The sequence below is a fragment of the Trachemys scripta genome, chromosome 5 (assembly GCF_013100865.1).
Source record: "Trachemys scripta elegans isolate TJP31775 chromosome 5, CAS_Tse_1.0, whole genome shotgun sequence".
In the NCBI taxonomy this organism is placed as follows: Eukaryota; Metazoa; Chordata; order Testudines; family Emydidae; genus Trachemys; species Trachemys scripta.
The window spans coordinates 120,190,413-120,213,473 of record NC_048302.1 but is presented as its reverse complement, the minus strand read 5'-3'; the positions used below and the strand labels follow the sequence as shown (position 1 = coordinate 120,213,473).

The following is a 23,061-nucleotide window of genomic DNA, read 5'->3' as shown; positions in this document are numbered from 1 at the left end:
TAATTCAAGATAATGAAACCATTACAATAGCAGACCTCGCTATGAAGCTGTCTCTTGTTAAATCTTCTCTGAGAAGCTCCATGGAAATACTGGGATTATTATAAAGCCTGGCAAAATGAGAATTAGTGAGATTCTCATACATCAAGCCATTGGTCTGATGTTTGTGTAATTTGCTCCATCCCAACGAATTAAAACATTTTAAAAATTGGGAGCCTAATGACAATATCTCATTAATGCCAATGAAAATTGTAGGTTTAATTCCCTGCTCACTGTGCTAAAAATCCTCAGCATCGTTTTCAAATGTAGTTACATTACTATGTTTTATTTATAAAGCCTTGATATTTACTTTCTTGGCACTTTAGACCATTATGGTTGGATTCAACTTTATCTGCTGCCTGGCAGGAAGTTGAAAATAACCTTTTGAACATTCCACCTACATCTCTGTGCCCAAAGGTAAAGCAGAATAGACAGATTCCAAAAGCATTATGTAAGTTAAATGAGCTAGATTTTCACACAGAGCACTCACTATACAGTAACTTCACCTTAATGTATTTTAGAGACCAGCACACTTTAACTAAATATTTCATATCAATCCGTCCATTAGAGACACTGCAGGACCAGACTTACAAAGATGACAGTGATGCTGCAACTTTCAAGCAAACCCTCCCAGACCTCACCCCTGATGAGCCTTCAGAAGCACTCGGCTTCCCAACCTTCGGAAAGGAGGAGGAGGAAGGTAGGTGCAGCGAAGATCTGACCAAAAGTCAGACTGAGTCACCTGCAACAGAAAATCAAGAACCCCAGTCCCAACCTGCTGAAGAGGCAACAACACCAACAGCTGAGGAGGGGACAGCAGCTGATCCAGGTAGTGATGAATCTCCAGGAAAATCCCCATCCAAAAAGAAAAAGAAGTTCCGCACTCCTTCCTTCCTGAAGAAGAACAAAAAGAAGAGTGACTCCTGAAGGCCTGACGCGCTGCAGAAACACTGTCGTATTTTAAAATCTAAATTCATTAACCACTAGAATGTACCGGATTGTACTGAGTGTTTTGTCGTCTTATGTAAAGGAATGCAACAAATAAACCAACCAACCCCTCGAGTTATAGCTTGATTGTTTAAGATTATAACAGGAAATTAACGTGCAGAAAGGTGCTAAACCTCTGTTCTCAGCAGCAAACCACAGATTTGATCCTTAATTTGTAAACAAAATTAAATGGCTTCCATGTGGAAGACATTGAACAACTGTTTATAATTTAAAGCCCACACTGCTTTATGTATGAACACAAGTATTTTTGAGCAGGCCACGTTCACAGTGCAGTATCTGCTCACTCCAGAACGTGCTCTTTTCCAATGTTGTACTCACCAGTCACAAGTGGATTCTTTTTTAAATATTGCATTTTAGAGAGGATGCTTGTTTGTTTGCATTTTAGAGGGGGCACATTCTTGAACTGAGCTGTATGCTTCTGCAATCTGTGATTACAGATCATGTTATAGTAAGGCTTTGAGACTATCCTCACCTTACCCCTTCTGTCTTCTTCCTGCCACCCCCACTCCCCAATAACAACAATAAAAGCTGCCTTTAACCCATATTCTGTTTTGTGATATAGCTGGAACTTAAACTTAACCTTGTGATGTCTAAGAGGACTGAACTGGTGATGGTGTTTCCTGCTGATACTGTGCATTCAACTTTTCTAATAAATGCAATATTGTGAAATTTATCTTACGGCCCTCTTCCCCAACCAAAATCAGAGACCATCAGAAATCACTTGCATAGCAGTTTGGTCTTTAGATACAGGTTGAAAACAATTGTATGTTAGACTTTTGGGACACTTTAATTAGTGATCTAGGGCATGGACAGTTTTGGATTGGGTCTTCGGTGCATATTTCATTGTTTTGATAAAACTTCCCTGGGTGCAGATGCAAATCTGTTACATATAAGCCACATTTGCAGGCTGGTATCTTCACTCCCTCCCCTAATAAAAATGTAAACACATTACACTGAACACTTAACATATGTTTTTATATTAACTCTTTTTCTTTTCACTTACTGTAGCTTGTATTTCTTGCTTTGTGTTGCCAGCAGTAGTTAAGTCGGGAACAGAAATCCCTCCCAGAGTCCTTAGAGGTGCATTTACTACAGGTTTTCCATAAGCATTTAGCATGTAGCAAAGTCAGGAAAATCACTTTCACCTTTTATTTGCCATCCTCTTCTAGTTACGATCATGATTCTCTCTCTTCACTGAGCACACACAGAGATCCACCTTCAAATGATCTTTTTGAAAGCCAAAACATCTTCATTTGTTACCATCGTGAACTTTCCAGAAACCTTAATGAATTCACCCCAGCTATAAACCGAGATGCTCCAAATGTCAGTGTTCAAATGACACATTTCTATTTGTAACAGCAGAAAACATTCAAAGATTTCTCCTTGGGGAAAAAAAGTTGGCTTACATGCAATGACTATAACTAAAATGAAATTCAGTAATGGATGTATCCTATAAGAGTATATAAAATACCTGTTTTATAGTGAGAAAAATAGCAGACAGTGAATCCCTTGCAATTTGTGCAGTATGAAAGCATTGAGTAGAACAGGTTCAGCTATAGTGCAAAAATAAAGCCTATATTAGGCCTCAGATGCATTGAAAACTTGGACCAAATTCAAGTGGTAAAAGGAAAACAAAATTACAAGATATGACAATAGCACTGTCAGGTGAGGAGGAAAAGGTTTAGTGTCAGTAATTAACACACCACAAATCTGACTTCTCTTTTGGAATACATAGAGGTAGGGTGGAATTAGATGCAACAGCAAATCACTGCTTAAGAGTGACACCTAAACAATAATGTCTAGTAAGGACTGCATGGCGCTAATGGCTTTGAGCTTGTATTCTAACCTTCTATGTCCTCTGTATACTAGGGAGCATACAGTACTTATCTTACTTTGCTAAATTGTGTTTTATTGCCAGGGTCATAATTACGTTACTAAGCCATTGCTACATGTTTCAGTTAATAATGGAGTCCTCCCTTTTATCTTTGACCACATATGCAATGATTTTGATTCTAATTTTGTAGTTTGTTCTTTCAATTCTTTGTATTACACTATGAAATCCAGCTGTGTACAGTATGGTTACACACGGTGGGGGGAAAAAACAGTCATGTATTTTTCTTTCTTTGTTGTATCATTAAGTTTTACTCAAATAAAATTCTTCTTTAAAAGAGTAAGGTTTTTTCCTCTGTTTTGAAAGCTCTTGTACAGTTTTAATTTCCAGAATCTCTTAGGGAATAATGCCCAAACCATTTTAATTTAATGGGTAAAAAAATTTCTTGAGAAAAGTACCTAGGATTTTGTTTATAGTAAACTGGTTGCTGTTAAAGTTCCAGACCCTACTGTGATGTCTAATGTTCTGGCCAGAGACCCTGAATGGGGCAGGTAACAGTAAGCAGCAGAGACAGGCATTAAAAGGGAACAGTGTCTGAACTTTAATTGAGGGAACATGTAGACAGAATACAAAAAGCCGCTTTCGTGTTGCAGTAAGTGTCCTTCTGGAGGATTTGCTGTAGCTGAGAGAGCAACAGGAGGATCACTAGTCACTTCCAGGTTAACATAATAATTCTGCCTTCTCTAACAACCTGCTATATTAACCTTGATCATTAACCTGTTGTCCTTAAAGCTAGGGTGGAATATGTGCTCAGGTGAAAAAGCTAAGAATTCTAATTTGCAGTCTAATTCATGAAGCAGGGGATCACTGCTTGGTTCATTCTTTATATTAAATTCATGCTCAGGCTATATGCAGTAGTTTAGGGGTTTGAAATCTCTGAACAAATGCCACTTAGTTTGCTGAAATACCATGGGGAGGGCACAGCGGCTTTTCACTCTTGTAAATTTACATTTTCTACTTTCTGAGTAGATTCACAAGCAACATAATATCATGTCCTTTAGAATTTGTTTTTTTTTCCCCAAGGCAGGGGGAAAACGCTCTGCCTTTATCAATCATTCTTGAGGCTTTACCTGGAATACTATTTTAGTGAAAGTCACTAATTTTGTTTTTAACCAAGGCTCTAGGAATACAAAATACAATTTTGGGACAAATGAGAAGCTGCAGAAACTTTTTTTCTGTGGCTTTTTTTTTTTTTAAGGAATAAAACCTGCATAATAGGAAATGATAAAGCTCAAATTGAGACCTTTAATAAAAGTGAGTCTTAAAACACACATGAACTTTGGTTTCCTATATTACCTAAGGGTGTAAAACCTACCAAAAGATTCATTTTGGTACCCAACGTTCTGTTCCTTGAGCAGGTGCAATGTGTGTTTGAGGCCTTTATTATATTGATTTGGGTTCACATATTACTCATTTACAGGTTCAAGTTTTATGTCTGCAATAGCACCACCTCAGTCTATGATCTTGTCAGAAGTCAAACTAAGCACCGTCAGGCCTTGGGTGGGAGACAGTTGAGGAAAACTCAGGTTGTAGTGTAGGTGGCACTCTTTCCTCTGAAACTGTATTGAACCAGTGCCCCGCTATGGGTCAGTGTGTTTCTGAAGATACTCTTATTGAAGACAGACTGGCCTTCACTACTTATGGTAGTCAAAATTTCCATAACACGGAGTAGGGATGTTAGTTCTGCTATGTTACCCAATCTACATGTTTCCTTGCTTCCACTGGCCAAGCTAGTCTTCACATTCCCCTACTAAAAATGGTTGTGTAGTGCTCTCCCTGGTGTCTGTAGTCCAGGGATCTTTCTATGTGCAGGCTGAAGTGATTCAGTTTCCTTCAGAATGAAAGATACATGTTATGTTAATTACCAGATCAACTGTCTAACAATGTTTTTCACTAATGTATGTGTTAAAGCCAAGCAGACTGCACAGTGATGTGCAAGAGGGAGTGGAAACTACTCCACTGATACAGAATTAGGTCTTTACTTTCCCACTCCCATGCTTAAAGCAATCCCACTCTTCCCATGAGTTGGGTGAGGCGAAACAAGAGCCTAATAAACCCAACTCTGTAAGGTACAAATAAGTACACCACCTCCACCCAGGCACTTCCCTGTCTCCCAGGGTTTTCTACTTTGATATCCTTTAGGAGTGAGCTTCTCTACTGTCACTCCCTAGCAGTGTTTAAAAAAAAATTCTCTGCAGTGCAAGACTAGCAGGAGATGACAAAGTCCTATTAGTGGATGGCTCTGATTGCAGTGATTGAGAGATGGCACATGGAGAAACCAAGAAGGGAGCAGACAAACTTTCTGAACCTCTAGTTACTTTCCAAATGGATGGGGTTGGTCTATACTACAAAGTTTTTCCTTGTTTGAACAATCAGGTTAACGAACATGCTGCTCACCATAACATGGAAGCCGATGTAGACAAGGGCAAATTATGGTCGGCAGTGTGCCAGTTAATTGGGTTCTTTACAATAGCGGTCAAAGAGTATAATTTTGCAGTAGAAAGAAGCCCTAATTAAACCTTTTGGGGTCACCTAAGCAACAGACTATGACCTGTGAGTTAAGAAGACACTGATTGAAACAAAAAGGTCTCACTTCTCCTTTATTAAAGGCCTTGGCATATTGCATGCCAACAAGAAGTTGAATACAGGAAGACCCTGCCCCCCCCCCGGCCGCATTCCTAAGCAGAAGTGCAATCAGCTAGAGCTTTAGGTAGGCCACTGACTGACTAACAAAAGGACAATCTGAAAATATGCATGTTATTACAGGGCATCTTACTAACCACACTAACTGCAGTAGACCAGTTTGCAATTAACTCTTTGTAGTGCAAAGTACAAATATTTGATAAATGCTCAGTACTGAAAAACCTGTTACACAAAATATTAGGAGTATAAAATGTAGCTAAAACACTTTCCCAATTATATTGTATATCACAGGTCACTTGTTCATTTATGATCCCTTGGCAGAACAGTAGGAATAGAGTCAAGATTGATAGAAGGCTCTCACAGGTCATACGAAACTCAGGATACCAACCCCCCCCCCCCCCCCCCAAAAAAAAAAAAAAAACCACAGCAGCTTAAGGCACTAGATACAAATTTAACCAAAGAGACCTGCCACTAACTGAAGGGGGATGTGCAAATGGTTTGGCAAAATAATCTCAATATGACCCTCACACAATAGGGGAGCAGTTGTATTTTCTCACCATGAACCAATTCAGGTGGCTGGGTCTTGATCAATTTCCCCATTATGTAGCTGCCTGAAAACTCTGCTAATCCATGTTCTGTGTGAGCACCAGAATGAGCAGCCAGTGATTGAAATGAAATGGGCACAGGAAGGATATGTAAAAACCATTATATTGTGCACATGATTCTGTGAGAAATGATGGCATTTTACATGGTGCCTCTGGTTGGGAACTGTAGTTAATTTAAGCATGAAATTCTGTTGTGGAGTGAGTCTCAGCTTGTTGAATTCAACCTTTTTCTGCCCATGTAGCTGGCATAATCTCACCATTTTATGTAGCAGGAATACAACTTGCTGAATGACACGCATTTGAGTCAGATACTTCTGATCTCAAAGCTAGTCAAACTGGGTTTCCATCTCCTTGAGGATTAGGGTGTGTAAGAAAAATCAATTTTGTCACAATGGTGTATATGCTGGTGAGTGGAATTTGAGTTGGCCTTCCAGTAAATCAGAACACAGTGTTCCATTTTAAATCGCTTCTTGACATCTGACTCTCCACCACTTTAGAAGTCCCTTGGAAAATGAGTAGTTCTGTAAAAGTCATAATGTTGCTCCTCTCTTTGGTTATTCCTCCTTTGTTTGCTGCTTTATGTAACCAAGAAGAATGAGGGGAAGCAGGAACAAAACTGCACAAACAGTGAAGCAAACCTCAGCTCCTGCCAGCCAATAAACTGCAAAAGAAATAAGATATTTAGTTCTTGGGGGGCTATCTTCATTGTACACATTACAAAGATTTTTCAAAGTGACTTCCTGTGCAGCGTTCATACAAATTTGAGTAGTTGCATGTTATAGGTAATTAGAGGTGTAACTATTTGGATTTGCACCTATGATTCCTGGCCCATGAACAAAGAGTGGTTGTAAACAGCATCTGGCTAACACACTGGCTGAAAGTAGTCCCCGTATTATTAAATTAGTCTGTGGAACTCATTGCCATGGAATGCTGTGATGGCCAAAAGTATAACTGGGTTCAAAACAGAGTTGGATACGTTCAGCAATGCACAAAATGGTCAGAGATGCAACCCCAAACCTCTGACTGGCAGAAACCTGGAGGGGAAGACAGAGATGGATCATTTCAACTGCCCTGTTCTGTACACACTGTACTGGCCACTGTCGGACGATTGGGCTAGATGGTCTGGCCCTCGGTGGCTGTTCTTATGTAACTACATTACACTAGCTAGACAATGATTTTCAAATGGTATATTTTAAAATTAGGTAGATTCTTTTCACTTTCTACAGCCACAGACAATTGTTCTGCTGTTACTCTACCCACCCTCCCTTACTTTGCCTTGTTTAGATTTCACTGGAAGCCAATTAGTTAACTCAGTTCCAAACTGTTTAATTCCACAGTCAGAGCTGCTGCCGCCACTCCTGCTGTACTTAGCAGGACTTGGGGCTGGCAGACAGCCAGCAGCAACACATCAGGAAGAGCGTGAGGGGGGCGGAATGACGGCAATGGCAGGAGTAGGGGGCCCATGTGAGAGAAGCAGGATCCACACATGCAAGCTGCTGCTGTCAGCTTCTTCCTAACGAGCATCTGCTCCTAAACTCGTTTCTTCCCTTCACTATACACAGTCCATATTTGTACCTGCATCCGAATCCCATCCTCCACCACTTGTTCCTGCTATCCCCTTCTCACCACAGCAACTCAATTGCCTCCACTTCAAGCCTTTACAATTCTACCTAAGTTTTAAGCTGAGATCAAGTACATATTAAATCTTCTACCTTCCTGGTATCAAATGGTAAATATGGATCTTGCCAGAACTGACTGATTTCCCCCTCCCTACTCTCCCAAGGCCCCCGTCCTTCCCAGGAAAAACCTGAACATGGCGGGGGGTAGGTGGGTGAACACTGCCCAATTAGTAACATAGCACAGCTATCCTAGCCCCAGTCACATCTCTGCCCTTCGGACTTTGACAGATATGACAATGTTTCTCAGTGGAAGAAAATGGAAGTACGTAGTTGAGACACTTAAGAAATTTGGAGCCGTACCATTCAAATCATTAGCCTGTCTGCTATTTGCTAAGTGCTGCTGTCAACTGAGGTGCTCTACACAGGCTGCTTTCTTAGTCAAGCACCAGCCTAATTACTTATAGTCATCAATATCTGTGGCCTCACTGCTTTTCCATATCTTATTCTTTCAGCCCTTGAGAGGTCATCTAGTCCAGGCCCTGGCACTCCTGGAAGGACTAAGTATTAAATGTCACAAGGCCTAAAGTTGAGGCAGGTAGAAAGTCACATGGCATTCCACAAAGCTGTGCTAGGCCCTTTGGCTCCCTATACAAGGACTGGGAAGAGACAGGCATTACGGGGGGCGGTTGTGAAGAGACCTCATAACTTTTAGCCCAGTGCTTAGGATGTGCGCTCCCTGATTCTCGCTTGCTGAAGCAGTTCCATTGGGTACATATAATTAAAGAGGCCGGAGTCTGGGCGGACTCTGAGGCTACAAATCATTCTTATGCTTGCGTGCTCATATGCTCGCGCTCTCTTGCATGCTCAATGAATGTAATTATTTATCCACAGTGCAACGGCTTCAACAGGCGAGGGTGAGGGAGACCTGTATCAGACAATCCCATAGCCCAGTGGTTAGAGCACTCACCTGAGAGGTGGCAGAGCCCTGTTCAAATCAGGTAAAAGGGGGAATTGAACTAGTAGGGGGTCTCCAACATCCCAGATGAGCTAAATGTTATGAGGACAGCCTGCCTACTCCCCGCCTTCCCTGGCTGATTCACACGACGGCACCTGCTCTGAGAACACCTATCCGACTTGACCTTGTCAGTGTGTTAGGCAGAGGAACACGTAGCCAATGCCTGACTGGCTCTGGGGCTTAGGCAGGTGCTAGGCCAGGGATGGGCAAACTACCGCCCGCAGGCCAGATCTGGCCTGCCAGCTTGTTTAATCGAGCCCTTGAGCTTCCGTTGGGGAGCAGGGTCTGGGACTTGCCCAGCTCCGGAACTCCAGCTGGGGAGCAGGGGCGGGGGCCACTCCACTCAGGTCCTGGAAACAGCGGCATGGCCCCCATCCGGGTCCTACGCGTAGGGGCAGCCAGGGGACTGCACGTCGCCCCCGCAGCTTGCATTGGCCAGAAACCGCAGACAATGGGAGCTGGAGGGGCTGCGTCTGCGGACAGGGCAGGCCTCCACGTAGGAGCCAGAGAAGGTGAGCCGCTGCTTCAGTGAGCCACTTGAGGTAAGTTCCGCCCAGAGCCTGCACCCCTGAGCCTCTCTCCCACACACCAGCCCTGATCCCCCTCCCGTCCTCTGAACCCCTTGATCCCAGCCTGAAGCCTGCACTCCAAACCCCTCATCCCCAGCCCCACCCTAGAGTCTGCACCCCAGCCAGAGCCCTCCCCACTCCCCCCCCAGCCTGGAGCCCCTCTGCTGCACCCTGAACTCCTCATTTCTGGCCCTACCCCAGAGCCCACACCCCCAACCAGGGCTCGCACCCCAACCCCAATTTTTTGAGCATTCATGGCCCGCCATATAATTTCTATTCCCAGATGTGGCCCCAGTCTATGCCTAGAAGGAAGCAGTGATTGTGCAGGCCCAGCAGCAAAAACATAAGCACCAAGGGAACTTTTTACTGCACAAACTTAGGTGCCTACAAGGTGCAGCAGCAGTTTTGTGAATCACAGTGGAGCCAAAAACTGGGACTTACACTTAGGTGCCCATGTCCGTTTCTGACTCCAGGGCTTAGTCCCTGGTTTACTTTGCTAGATCCACTACAGCGCAGGGTTCAGTTCTGAAACATACTAATGGGCTTCAGGACATACTTTACATAAAAAAAACTTTTCTGTGCATTTAAACACTGGCTGGGCGGAATCTGTCAGAGCCAGGCTTAGACCCAAGGCGCCTCTGCCTCCTACTCTGGGCCTGTTAGACCTCCCTGGACATTGACACTGCAGCTGTAAGCAAAGAAACAAAAAAATCCACAGCAGCGAGACTCAAACCACAGCTCAACTGACTCTGGCTCATGCGGCTTGCTCGGTGGGGCTAGGAGTAGCAGTGTTGACAGTCTTGCTCGGGCAGGACCCATGCTCTGCGACTAAGGTTACCATATGTCTGGGTTTCTTTTGGGGAACCTGAAATATGGGAACCCTACGACCCTCTCCCCTCATTGGGTTTCAGAACCCAGGCTCCACCTCAAGTGTCTGCACTGCATAGCCCGACCTTTGGTCAGCTGAGCTTAGGGTTGCTATGACATCTGGTTTTTCAACCGGAATGCCCGGTCGAAAAGGGATCCTGGCAGCTCGGGTCAGCAGTGCCGTTAAAAGTCTGTCTTGAGTACCTTGATCCATGTGTGAGCGCTTCCTGTTAATGTCAATGGGAGACCCCCCATGAGTGTATAACTTATCCCTTAACTTGCAACAGTTAGGAATGTTCGGCAAAGACATGCAATTTACTACTCAATCATGTCTACATTCCCATTGCCACGTCCCATCTGTTTCTCCCTATGGACCCTTCCCTGGAACTTTCTAATGGTTGCCAAGCTGAAGGAGCCAGAGAATGACATTTTATATTGCCGGGGTGGTGCAGGATCGTGCACCGCTTACCTGCTGCTGACAAGATTGGTCCCAGAGCTCGTGCTAGGGCCCCCAGGCTCCTCAGAATTCCCATTACTGTTCCCTTCTGGCTGGCTGAGCCTGTGCAAGGAAAAGTGCCACACCAATTAGTTAGTTCTTTGAACAAGACCTTTTTTTCCCCCTTGCACTTGAATCCTGGTTTCTGTGCATGTCAGATTTGCTGTTTTATACCACTCACAGCTCACTCACTCCCCATCCACTAAGCACTCTGCTTCCTTAGTAGTTTTTCCTCTCCACTGAGGAGGTGACAGTGGTTGCTGAACATGACTTCTTCGTTGGGAAAATATAATTAATAGCTCTTGCTGTGAGTGCTTTCACATGCTGCAGCTCAATGCCAAAACAGCATTACATTGCACAGAGAACCTCACAGAAGTGAATACTGCTCTTCACTGAATTGCAAGAGGGCTTCACGGTCTCCTTGTTAGAGAATGAATTTTTACATCATCTTTCTTTTTACCAGATTTAGGTAGAGAAACTATAGGTTTTAAAAAGAAAGGTTAATGATACACAGATATGAGTATAAACAGCATCACGTCATTATAATAAGAAACAGCATTTTCTGTCTTATTGTTATCCCTAAGCAACCATTACTAATACTGGAGGCTGTAATGGAACGAAGGGGTCAGTCTTCAGTGCATGATACAGCAGCTACAGTTTCTTTGTGTATTTTGTGCAAGGGTATTATGTAACAACCAGTGCTTTGGACCCATGTTTTTCCTTGCTGATCAAACCAGTGCGAAAGAACTGGTTCCACTGCCAGCAGAGATGGTCAGTGCTTCTCTTTAGAGAGATCAGCAACCTGCCCTCCTTAAGGAGGCTTTTGTGCCCTCCTTAAGGAGGATTTTGTGCAGCCTTAGTTCAAGAAACCAACAATCAATTGTCCTCTTCCTCATCTTCTATTTTGGGTTAGGATTAGAGAGAAGGTATTGGTGAGTGAACTCTGCGGGTACCTAGATGCCTCAGGTTTCTTTAACCCTATCAATTTGGGTACAAGCCTGGGTACGCAGAAGAGACTGCAATAGTGATGTTGGTAGATGATCTCCTTGCAATGGATGAAGATGCCAGGAGTGTTAGATCTGACACCACTGCTCACGACTTGCTCTCAGGTGACTTTGTTCCTTCCTTGCTGACTGTTTCCAGAGTTCCCAGTGTTGGGCATTTTCTCTTCCTGCTTGAGGGTTCTGCCCTGTGGAGTTCCATAGTGTTCCATCTAGTATCCTCTCTATGCAATGAGTACGAGGGGCCTGCAGGGTGGTACAGGCAGAGGTATTTCCAGCATGCCATTTGATAGCTAGGTTTGTATCTCTATCTCACCTGACTAAACCAGGGCTGTCAAACACCTGCACCAGTGTCTGAGAGGGAACAGGGCATGGATGAGAGCTAGCTAGCTGATGTTCAAGCCTGATAAGACCAAGGCAATGCTGGCAGGTTGAAGGAAGCAACCAGAAGATATGGAGTCCGTCTTACTTGATTGTCCCACCTGTTACTGCATTTGAGGGTACCCGGATTGTTGAATCCCCAGCTGCAGTTAAATTGTCACAGAGCATCAGTGTCTAGAAAGGCTTTCACTCCCGCCCTCCCCCTCAGGAGTTTGTAACCTTGCTACTGCTATTCATGCCTTTGTCACTTCAAGTAGAGAGAGCAGTATGGCTTGTGGGGATGGATTAGCTAATGCCTTTACTTTTAATTGATAGTATTTTTAGCTTTTGTCAAAAGCACTTAGAGTTGAGGACAGGCTTTTGGTACGTTATAAAACTATCTCGTGTAACCCCATGTCAGTTCTGAAAGTCCAGGTTCCAGCACTAAATGCATATTGCTGTAGCAGCAAAGGGGTGTTAAGTGAAACTGGATTTTGTATTTGCAGTTTCAGTTAAAATTAGCTTTGTACAGACAAGTGCTGCCCTTCAAACAAGTAAAGAGCCACTTACCATAGCCTGACACCACTGCTGACAAACAAGGAACAACAATGGCAGCGGCTGGAAAAGATGTAAGAGTAGTTAGAATAACACTAAAGAACAGAGAGCCCAAAGCAGCAAGGATAGCTATAGCCAGAAATGCAGCCACACTGGTTACTACTGCACAGAAAAATGTGGAGCCCTAGGGCACTATTCCAACAATGAATCATAAGGTTTCATTCAGTTTAATAACAAAAACACCCCCACAAAGCCAACCTACACAAACAACTCTTGCAGCCATAAAGGCTATGAGCATTCAGCAGCTGTTTTACATTACAGCCTTTCTTCCTGAAAGCCCTAGAGGGAAGGGGCATAAAGGTCACAGTTACAGTCTATTCAGCTAACTAGTAGTTTTCCAGATCTCTATCATCTTGTCAGATGTAGTGGGAGAGGGAATCTTTCATACATCACATGCTCAGTGAGCTAGCCATGTGTGGAATCATGAAGAGTCCTCTGAGACACATAAGTGTATAGTACTTGTGGATAAAGTAGATAAAAGCAACCATATTGTTCTACAATGCAGTATGCAGATGCCAAGTCTAGTGAGAAAATATGCTAGCTCACAGAGCCCAACTCAACACAACAGCCAAGATCTCACAGCGAGAACTGCCCTCTTACTGAAACAGACCATGTTTCTCCCAACAAGGAAGAGCTGTGGCATACAAAATACTTCCCAGCAAGGAAAGGCCAATCAGATGGCAGGAGCTAGGCATCCTCCAGTGAGTCTGAATGATTTGTTCATTTTTCACATACACTTGTCCCTAGACAAGCAAGCTGTCAAACAGACTCTTCCTAAAACAGGAAACCTTTTGTTTTTAATTCAGGGATTTAAAATTTTGTACCCATTATCAAATGTATCTCTGCCACTCAAAAGAGAATATCCTGTTGTTGTAATAATGTTAACTCTTTTGGGAACATCTTATGGTGCCTGTCCAAGAAAAGATTTAAGGTGCTTAAGTCCCACTGAAGTCAAGCATGCGCTTACGTGCTTTTCCAAATAGGGACGGACCTAAGCTCATGCTTAATTGCTTTCCTGAATGGAGGCCTAAATCTGCAAAAAAAAATTTCCTTTTAAACATACATATGTTTGTGCACACACACTTCCGCACTTTTCTTCATAAATGACAGATTGAGTTGTCCCACCCTTCCCCGCCTGTGGTTAGCAAGGCAGGAGAGCAGAAAATGATACTGTTGACTAAGCCCTCCCTTGACTGTGTTGTAGCATAAATCAGAGTGTTTATATACAGCACTTCTCATTCCTGCTCTGACAGACAGTTCTGCAGCTCTCCTCTGCCCAGCCTCCAAAGTGTAATGAATAAAGCAGCTGTCGCAGTTCTGAAAAGCAAAGCTGCCTGCCTTTGACTAAGCTGGGGTATTTTTATTTAATGTACAAGTTGTCTCTAGGTCTGGGAGAGAAAAAGAATCTGAAATGCTCCCCAGTCAGCTGAGACAAGATGAGTGCTGGTGACATTTACAAACATCACCATGACAACTTCTAGGGATACAATTAGCGTCAGAATAACCCTGTGATTCCTTCCAGGTTTTATAAGCAAGAAAGTCAACTTTTCCTACCTATTCCATGAAGCCTGAGGTACATCTTTATTAAACAGGGTGAGGAAATCTATGAAATTGATTTGCCATGCTTCAATGCCTATTGGGAACTATTTGAATAGCTCACCGAAAGAATAGAGCAACAGTCCAGCACTCAGCACCGTCACATTACCAGCCCATCCAATTAACAAGAAAGCTGGAATCAGCAGCATTATAGCCTGAAAAAAAAATGCAAAATGAGTGTGTCTTTATTACATCTAAAGACATATTCATCATAAAAGCCTAATCCTAGGTTTCTTGGCACTGCGCTGCTGCCGAGAGGGGATATATTTAAGTTAAGGAGACAGTCCCCATGTTGCCAAGTTTCCCTTTCTAGATTGATCTGTTGCTTTTACTCATGGGAGATTTATTTCCTGTTAGGTGTTGGGGAAGTGGAGATTGTGTCACTGAGGATGCAAAGGTAGAGAATGCCCAGATAAGATTGGCAGAACTGGGACCGAAACTTGTGTAGAATAGAGCAATAGGAGCATTTTGTCCCCCTTCTCCTGGTAGTGCTGATGGATGCTAGGAGATGCTACATCCGCCCCTCATCAACAGGAGGGTTAGTCACCATGGTGCAGGGGAAGAAGAGTTCAAAGAACACCAACCACCCCAAGGTAAAAAGAAACAGGACAAGATTCTCCTCTTCCTGCTCTGCTCCCATGTTGTGCTCTCCCCCTTCCTATTTGAAAGCACAGTACCAGAGCCAGGTTCCACCATGTGATTCACAAAGGAGAGCTTTAATTTTCCCCCAACTCTCTCACATTTTTACAATTCAAGCCTAGCTGAATTGCTGTTTTCACTCTGCTAAAGAGGAACCACACCCACAACACTGACCCAGATTCACGTCCGAGTTACTAGAGTTAACCATGACTGAAGGAAACTGACTACATTTCAAAATTGATAGCATCCCTTAAAATGATTTACCCAGTGCCAGAAAGGCAGTCAGAGAAGGGATTACAATTCAGGAGTTCTTGCCTCCTAGTCCTGTGTTCCACCACTAAACCACACCAGAAATCACTGGAAAAATATACTTCTCACTTGAGCCTGTGTGTGAACTGGGCTAACTCTCGGAAGTGTCAGCAGCTAGGAAGAACTTAGATTACAGAAATTTTAAATAATACATTAGAGGGAAAGAAGCTACAGTATTGTGGGAGATGGTTTGTAAGTTTTAATGTTTTGTCTGCTTGAAAAATGTCACTACAGTGTTAATAGACAAAATATGCCCATTCAATTAGAAGCATTAGGAAATGACCTAAAGAAGTCGCTTAGATGTACTGTTGAAGTCAAAGCAAAACTCACTCCATCCCTCTGATTTTAATCCCCAGTACAGTTACATCCATAAGATGCCTTCGGGTTGCTTTATTAATTAAAAAGTAGCATTTCAGAGTCAAGAGGAAATGGAATAAATACAAATGAATATATGTTTAAAAGAGAAATATACCCTTTTTACGGCTTTGATTTCACATCCTGGTCTGATTCGGCGAGTGTAACCTCCCTGGATCACAGCCATTGTCATCCCAATAAAGAAAAACATCTTGCCCTGCTGCATACTAGAAGGGGTTGGAGAGAGGGGGAAGCACAAATTATACATGGCTAACGCTCACACACAAAGTCTTCCCCTGGGATCTAGATTACTATTTCCTAAATGAAAGAGATGGATATTTTAGGTATCCACATGGCAATAAAGGGGTCTTAACATTCAGACAGAATTAGGCACCACCACCAATCAAAATAAAAAAATAAAGGTTGATTGGATTGCTCAGAGATATAGAGCTCTTCACTTTAGCCTGTTGCTATCTAAGGCATTCCTAGGGCAGCCCAAGGATAGGCATTCCAGGACATTACTGACCAAAATAGCTTACTGTCTGATGGCTTTCTGGTGACCTATGTGAAATGAGTTGTTGATTTCCAGTGAACAAAGTGTTTCACATCCTAGAAACCAACACTCACATCAGCAGTCTCAGCTGAGAGGGGAAGGAAACTGAACAATTAACCCTGGCAGTGGCCCCTTGAGGTGAGGGTAAAGGTACATTGTTCAGGAAGTTTGTACTGCCATTGCCCATGCTGTTCCTCCTCTGTAGAAAATACAGCATCTTTAATAAACCACTGACAAATTTTAAATTAAAAATATATAAATTTGGGCAAAACATAATTCCTGGGCTATTCCTCTCTCATCACTATTGGTTGCCAAAGTATTTTGATTGTATCAACTCTTACCTATATAACTAGCCTGTCCTCCTGGCCAGTTCATTCAAGGATGTCTTAACACAGTCATGATCATGGTCATAAGAGTGACATATCCAAACAGCAGATAGTTGTTATATCACTGAATGAATTGCGCAGAAGCAGCAGGATTATCACAAAGGAAAAGGCTTCCAGTGACATACAAAGATCTTTGTAAATCATATTATGAGAAGGGAAAGACAGGAATAGAAAGAATATCCAGAAACAAAACCAACCAGGGATAAGGACTACTCACAGGAGTAAATGCTGCAAGATCTGGTCCCAAGTTGGGACTTCTCTACAAGCCAGCAATTAAACTGCTTTCAAGAAGAGAATAATAATATGAAAGAGTACAACAGGGTTTGATTAAAGGAATTCAGCAAACCAGAAGTTGCATTACATAAGGGTTTTCAGACTGTATATAATACAGAACTCTGCTGAGCAAATATAATCACATAGCTAAACCCTATATCCATTCTGCTTTATTTAAGCCTCAAGATACATGCTGACACAGAAAAGCTCTTTGGGTAGTTTTACATGAATCAATACTGCCAGGCCAGTTAAGCACAAATTCACTGTACATTTTCCATTTGTTTTGATTCCATCTCTGCACATCAATTTTTCTTTAAATTTTTAATTATAATTTCGGAGTATTTGCTTTTCTGATTGATGTGTCTGTATTTCAACTATTCTTCCTGGCTTATAAAGAGAAAATTTGGAGCATTAAAAATCAATTTGTAACAGAATGCAGTTTTGTAGCATGTTAACGCTCATCATTAAAAGGCATCCTTGAAAATTAGGAGAAGCCTTGAGAGGGTCTCTTGGGAAAACAATGAACAAAGAAATGCTAGAGAGTACACAGCACATCTCTTCTAAGCACACTGTACCTGCTGAACTGGAATCGCTGATGGGTGAGAAAACTCAATGTGTATTCAAGACCAGAAAACAGGAAGAGATAAAGGAAATAAACTAGGCCCAGGACCTTGAGATTCTGAAGGTCTAAATCAAAAAAAAGAGAGAAGGAGACACTACACCATAAGTACCATTTTAAAAAAAGCAACATTCAGTACCACTTAAATAAAAAAGGGCCAGGACTTATTTCCGATGCTTATATTAAATAGCCACATGCCACACACCACAGATTAGATTCTGGCCCCATTTCTGTGACTAGAATATAAGGGCAAGTCTACACTACTGTGCTACATAGGTGCAGCTGCACTGCTGTAGCATGTCTGGTGAAGACGCACTATGCCAACAAGACAGCGCTCCCCCATCGGCATAACTATTCCACCTCTGCGCGAGGCGGAAGCTATGTCGGCAGGAGAGCGCCTCTCACTGACATCACACTATGTGGACACCGCTTTAAATCAATGTACCTTACATTGCTCATGGGGGTGTTGTTCTCACACCCCTGAGCAACGTATAAATTACATCAATTTAAGTGGTAGTGTAGACCAGCCCTCAGGGATTAAAGTGAAAAATAAGAGCAATAACTTCCAAGGAAGTGAACACTCAGTCATATCATTAAGGTTCTCTTCCTACTGGAAGGAAGCCAATGGGTAAAGACTTTCCCTCCACTACCCCCAACATTTTCTTTAATTTAATACCTTTGTTTTATAGGATGAATATGAATGCAAATGTTGTTGGTCTATCTCTTGGGCATTAGTGGAAGTGGTCAATTATAGAGTGTAGGTGGTTTGTAATTGGCCTTGAAAAAGGAAGTGTCCTATGCTTTACAGAAGTAGATGGAGATGGTTTATATGATTATATGCTACACAGTTAAGAATAAGATGTGCTTCATGTGTCTAACACTATTCCTTTGCACCATTACATTAGTTGGAAGGACAGATTAACTCACTGGTATGACTGGCAAATTCCAAACACCTTTACTCAGAGAAAGGCTCAGCCAAAGCCCTGTGTCTGAACATCCCCAAACTTTGAGAGGGGAAGTTTGAAATCAAAATTCCATCTGAAGTTAGAGAAAAATGCCTCAGGACATAAGTGCTGACTTCTAGTTTTTTCCTAGGAGTACTCCAACCTGCCTCTGCCTCTTCCCCCCAAGGCCCCGCCCTCACCCGCCTCTTCCTGCCCTTGCCACGCCCCCTCCCCGCCCCTGCTCTACCCCCTCCCTGAGGCCCCTGCCCACCAGTCTCCCCCAAGCCCCTCCCTGAGCTGTTTGGCAGTGTGGCCGAAGAGCAGTGGCTGGTGGGTGCTGAGCACCCACTATTTTTTTCCATGGGTGCTCCAAGGCCAATCGAGTCTGCGCCTATGCCTCGGGATCTGGCATTCCTGGTTTCCAGCCTGGCACTGGAATCCAGGTTACCCAACTCATGGCTTGATCTGTCTCTTTAGGTCATTAAATTTGCTGTGATGTACCTACGGCTGCAGCTAATGCCCATACAGAACAGAGAAGGAACGATGGAAAGGAGAGTGGCTCCAGACCCCTGACATAAAACCTCAAAGTCATTCCTTGGAGATAAAGCCCTGGTCAACAAGCAATGCAGCTTGCAACTCCCATTTTGTAAATAGTTAATGTGGATCTGAAAGATTGAGGGTGGGAGTTGCTTCTGAAAGGGTCAAAAGGGAGAAAAAGTGTATTTAGAAATCACCGCCACATCAAGGGAACACATATGGCATAATGTGAAAAAACAAGCAGCACTTACTCTCCCTCGAAGGTGAGTTCTTTCCTCTGGTGACTGCAGAGAACTGAAACAAAGCCAACGGACTAAGCAAGTCACTCCCTGCCTGAAATCCACACATCATGGAGGATACCTAAGAAGAGAGAGACAACTGTGGCTAGCTTGAAGAACTGGAGCAGAATGAATTAGGTTTGCACAACCCACTGCCAACAATCCTAATGTAAATGTGCTTCAAAACTGGCCCTTGGTAGCCAAAAGGCGGAACATTTCTAACAAAAACCAAAAAAACAAGAAATACCAAAACCTTTCACAGAAAGCAGAATGCAAGGTTTTACCTCTAGCCAGACTTGACACCATAGGCCACATGAGCAAATGTTCTCCATACACAGGTGCATACACAAACTCTGCAATCAGCTAATGGCATGTCTACCAGATACACACATACGAACAAGGGGTTTGTGTGCACAATTTTACCCCAAGCACCTATAGACTGATTTTGGCTATTGGTTAGCTTATTCCCATTTCACCCTGAAGCCAGGATAAGTGTCAGGGGCCAAATAAAAATAACCAGCAGATAACAGCATTTCTCCTCTTCTACTTTACCTGTTAGTTTTGTTATTAAGAATGGGCAGGACAAGTTTGCCTCTGTTCCATTCACCAATCTTCACTTTCCTGTTGTCCAGAGGGGCTCCACTGGCCTTGCATATTTATAAGGCATATATTATTATTTGTTTGCATTACACTAGCACCTAGAAGCCCCAAAGATCAGGTCCCCTAGGGCTATTGAAATACATGCAATATGTGTAATCGGATAATGATCTGTATCACACAAACAACTCAATGTGTAGCATATAAGTGACTGCTTTATTGTTTGCATTTGCAGCCCTTTTAACCAGCCACTGACACCTACTGGGAAACCATGAGGAAAAAAAATCCTTTCTAGAAACATTGTGCTAATATGGTCTGCATTTTTTATGGTCTGTATTTTTTATCTGCTAATTTTTCACTGAGGAGAATCTCTGCTTTTTAAGACTTCATCTACTCTTGCTGCTTATGCCTCACCTTAGCCACAGCCTTCTGTGATCCCACAATAGATTGTTCTGTGGAGTCAATTACACCTCTACCCTGATATAACGCTGTCCTCGGGAGCCAAAAAAATCTTACCGCGTTATAGGTGAAACCGTGTTATATCGAACTTGCTTTGATCCGCCGGAGCACACAGCCTTGTCCCCCCTGAGCACTGCTTTACCGCATTATATCCGAATTCGTGTTATATCGGGTAGCGTTATATCGGAGTAGAGGTGCACTGTCTCACCATCAAAGGATTTGGATTTAAAAATCAAAGTGGGGAGAATTAGAGAAAACTATTAAATATATGAAATCACCATTGCTAAATGGAGTGGTTTCTTTAAGGCATTAAGGCAGGACTAAATCATAATTTCATGAGGCAGGCATGGGGAGCCACAAGGTGGATTGAAGAGCCCTGCGTAATAATACCGACGCACTTTATATCTTCAAAGCCCTGTCCAGACCTGAGCTAATGAACTCTCACACCATCTCTGTCTACAAAGAGCATCCATAGCCCTAACAGATTGCCATAAACATGCAAAAGGAATAGTTTGAATTTTTAAAAGTACACAGGAAAAAAGTGTCCAAGTCCTTAGCTTGGATTTCAGACCACATGATGCATGGAAGAGCCATAAAAAGTCATAGTGGGGGAATAAAGGAATAGCCATTTCACACGACACACCCTGCTGGCATCATTTAGGGATGGTCTAAAGTTTTTGCCATGGTGGAATAGCACAGGCAAACTTTCCTGTGCTATTCTAAATGCCCAAATATAGAGACAGAGAGTTCATTCCACAAGTGCCTTGTCAATGGAGGGTATGTTTAAAGGGCTGGGTGCTGCTTAGAGCGAGGGACAAAGACAATGACACTGATTAAGCCCTGCTGCAAGCCTTAAAATCAATGGTGTTTTACCTACTTGCACCTAGGGCTGAATGCTACGAGTTTCTGTCTCCAGGGACTTACAGAGGAACCTGTTTCAGGGCTGTCCTCAGGCATATGCAGTATACAAGGCTGCACAGGGCACCCGAAAATTTGGGGCACCAGTGGGACCATAGGTGCTGACTTCTCATCTTGCCAGTTATAATAATCCTTTTCTGGGCCAAAGAATGAGGCAGGAATTACTAATTACTAATTCTGGGTAAAATTTTCAAAAGTACCTATGCCACAGAGTAAGGTATTGTTTTCTGAAAGCCTAAGACTCATTTTAGAAGTGATTTAGGCACTTGGGGGGGCACATTTTCAGAAGGTATTTAGTTGCCTAAAGATACAGATAGACACATAGTGGGATTTTCAAAAACACCTAGATGCCTAACTCCCCTTTAGGCGCCTAAATACCTTTAACCAAAAACTGGGCCTTTACACTTCTAACTTGAATAAGACTTTACAGAACTCGGGCTCCTAAATCACTTCTGAAAATGGGATTTAGGTGCTTTTGAAAATTTGACCCAGTGTCTATCAGATGTTGGTGCAGCAATAGCTGAGAATTAATAACAGGTTTCAGAGTAGCAGCCGTGTTAGTCTGTATCCGCAAAAAGAAGAACAGGAGTACTTGTGGCACCTTAGAGACTAACAAATTTGTTAGTCTCTAAGGTGCCACAAGTACTCCTGTTCTTCTTTTTGAGAATTAATAATGCACTCAAAGTTAGAGTTCTTGTTCATCCGAGTGAGACACAGAAATCTCCATCCTTCCCGCACCAAGTAGAGCATTCATGGTGTTTTTAGTCTCATACAGTGCTTAGGCACTACAATGATGAGCACATTATAAATATTGACAGACAATTGGAAAAAGATACCCAGACTGTTATTGACAGATGTATTCTGATTAGTTTAAACTAGTCAACCAATTTATGGCCTGCTTTGGCTAATTGGAGAAATCATGTCTTAAAACAAATTTCACTGTATTTTCATGATTGAGTCAGAATATTGTCTGAAATTCTCAAATTAGATTGGGCCAGCTCAAGGTGACACAGTATTCTAGGGCTTGTCTATTGGCCCCATCAGTTTCTGAAGAATTTGAAGTTTAGCATACCCAACAGAAATTCAGTGGTAACTATCTAAGCATTTTTGATGCACTGCAGTACCTAGGACATGACTGCTAATCACAATTGCTACTTTCTGTCATCACCAATTTAGGTGGGTTTAACTTCTGGTCTAAGGACTGAACCAAATCCCTGAGCCATCAGGTTCTGGAGAGTTTCTTTCCCTCCCCATACATTTCTAATGTTTCAATAATTTTCAAGTCCTGCCCTTGCCTATAGGAAATATGGATTTTCAGAGCCACTCTCAGCATATTTTACCCGTTTTTCCTTGGGGAGTGTCTCCGGAAGCAGGAAGAAGATGAAAATTAAGTCAGCAACAGCAAACATGAGCGCAAGCAAAGCTGACCGAAGATAGAAGACTTCTCCTTTCCCTGTTTCCATGGCAAGGTAAGCTCCAATCATAGGACCCACGGTAAATCCAAGTGAGAAAGCAACACCAATCATTGCCTGTTGAGATATAGTAAACTTAAAGTTTTAGACATAGGTTTATTCATGACCAAGATATTTTTTTTTTTTTTTTTTTGGTAAAACTTGATAACTGTTAGGTCTGTCATACTCTGATAGAAGCTAAATTGTTGTGCCAAATGCTAACACAACATGAAGCATGATCAATTATGCAGGTAATGGAATTAAACACCTTTTGATCCAATTCAGAGAGTCAGTTCTAAAGTTATTCTGTCTCTTGCTAAACATCCATGAAGCAAATGCCAAAAAAATCCACAACCACCTCAAGGGAAGGGGCAAGTGTGTGGCAAATAGCAATGAATGGCAAGGCAGAGATAACTGCCACAG

At 42.6% G+C, this 23,061-nt stretch overlaps 2 protein-coding genes across 15 annotated transcripts in view; one reads left to right on the top strand and one right to left on the bottom strand.

The window, feature by feature from the left end:
• The window catches only part of ADD1 (adducin 1), a 117,724-nt gene extending 114,655 nt beyond the window's left edge, over positions 1-3,069 (top strand). For 11 of the 12 annotated variants that reach the window (XM_034771444.1, XM_034771438.1, XM_034771442.1 and 8 more), the window contains one exon: positions 605-3,069. In XM_034771444.1, coding sequence (XP_034627335.1) covers positions 605-963 — 359 coding nt within the window. In that variant the 3' untranslated portion in view covers positions 964-3,069. The remainder of the gene's footprint in view (positions 1-604) is intronic. The other variant, XM_034771439.1, reaches the window with a different exon arrangement.
• Positions 3,070-6,267: 3,198 nt separating this feature from the next.
• MFSD10 (major facilitator superfamily domain containing 10) overlaps positions 6,268-23,061 on the bottom strand; it is a 31,652-nt gene continuing 14,858 nt past the window's right edge. For all 3 annotated transcript variants that reach the window (XM_034772075.1, XM_034772076.1, XM_034772077.1), the window contains 8 exons: positions 22,528-22,716; positions 19,187-19,295; positions 17,411-17,522; positions 15,742-15,850; positions 14,386-14,476; positions 12,681-12,728; positions 10,723-10,812; positions 6,268-6,844 (listed from right to left, as the gene is read on the bottom strand). In XM_034772075.1, the coding sequence (XP_034627966.1) occupies positions 6,738-6,844; positions 10,723-10,812; positions 12,681-12,728; positions 14,386-14,476; positions 15,742-15,850; positions 17,411-17,522; positions 19,187-19,295; positions 22,528-22,716 (855 nt within the window). In that variant the 3' untranslated portion in view covers positions 6,268-6,737. The remainder of the gene's footprint in view (positions 6,845-10,722; positions 10,813-12,680; positions 12,729-14,385; positions 14,477-15,741; positions 15,851-17,410; positions 17,523-19,186; positions 19,296-22,527; positions 22,717-23,061) is intronic.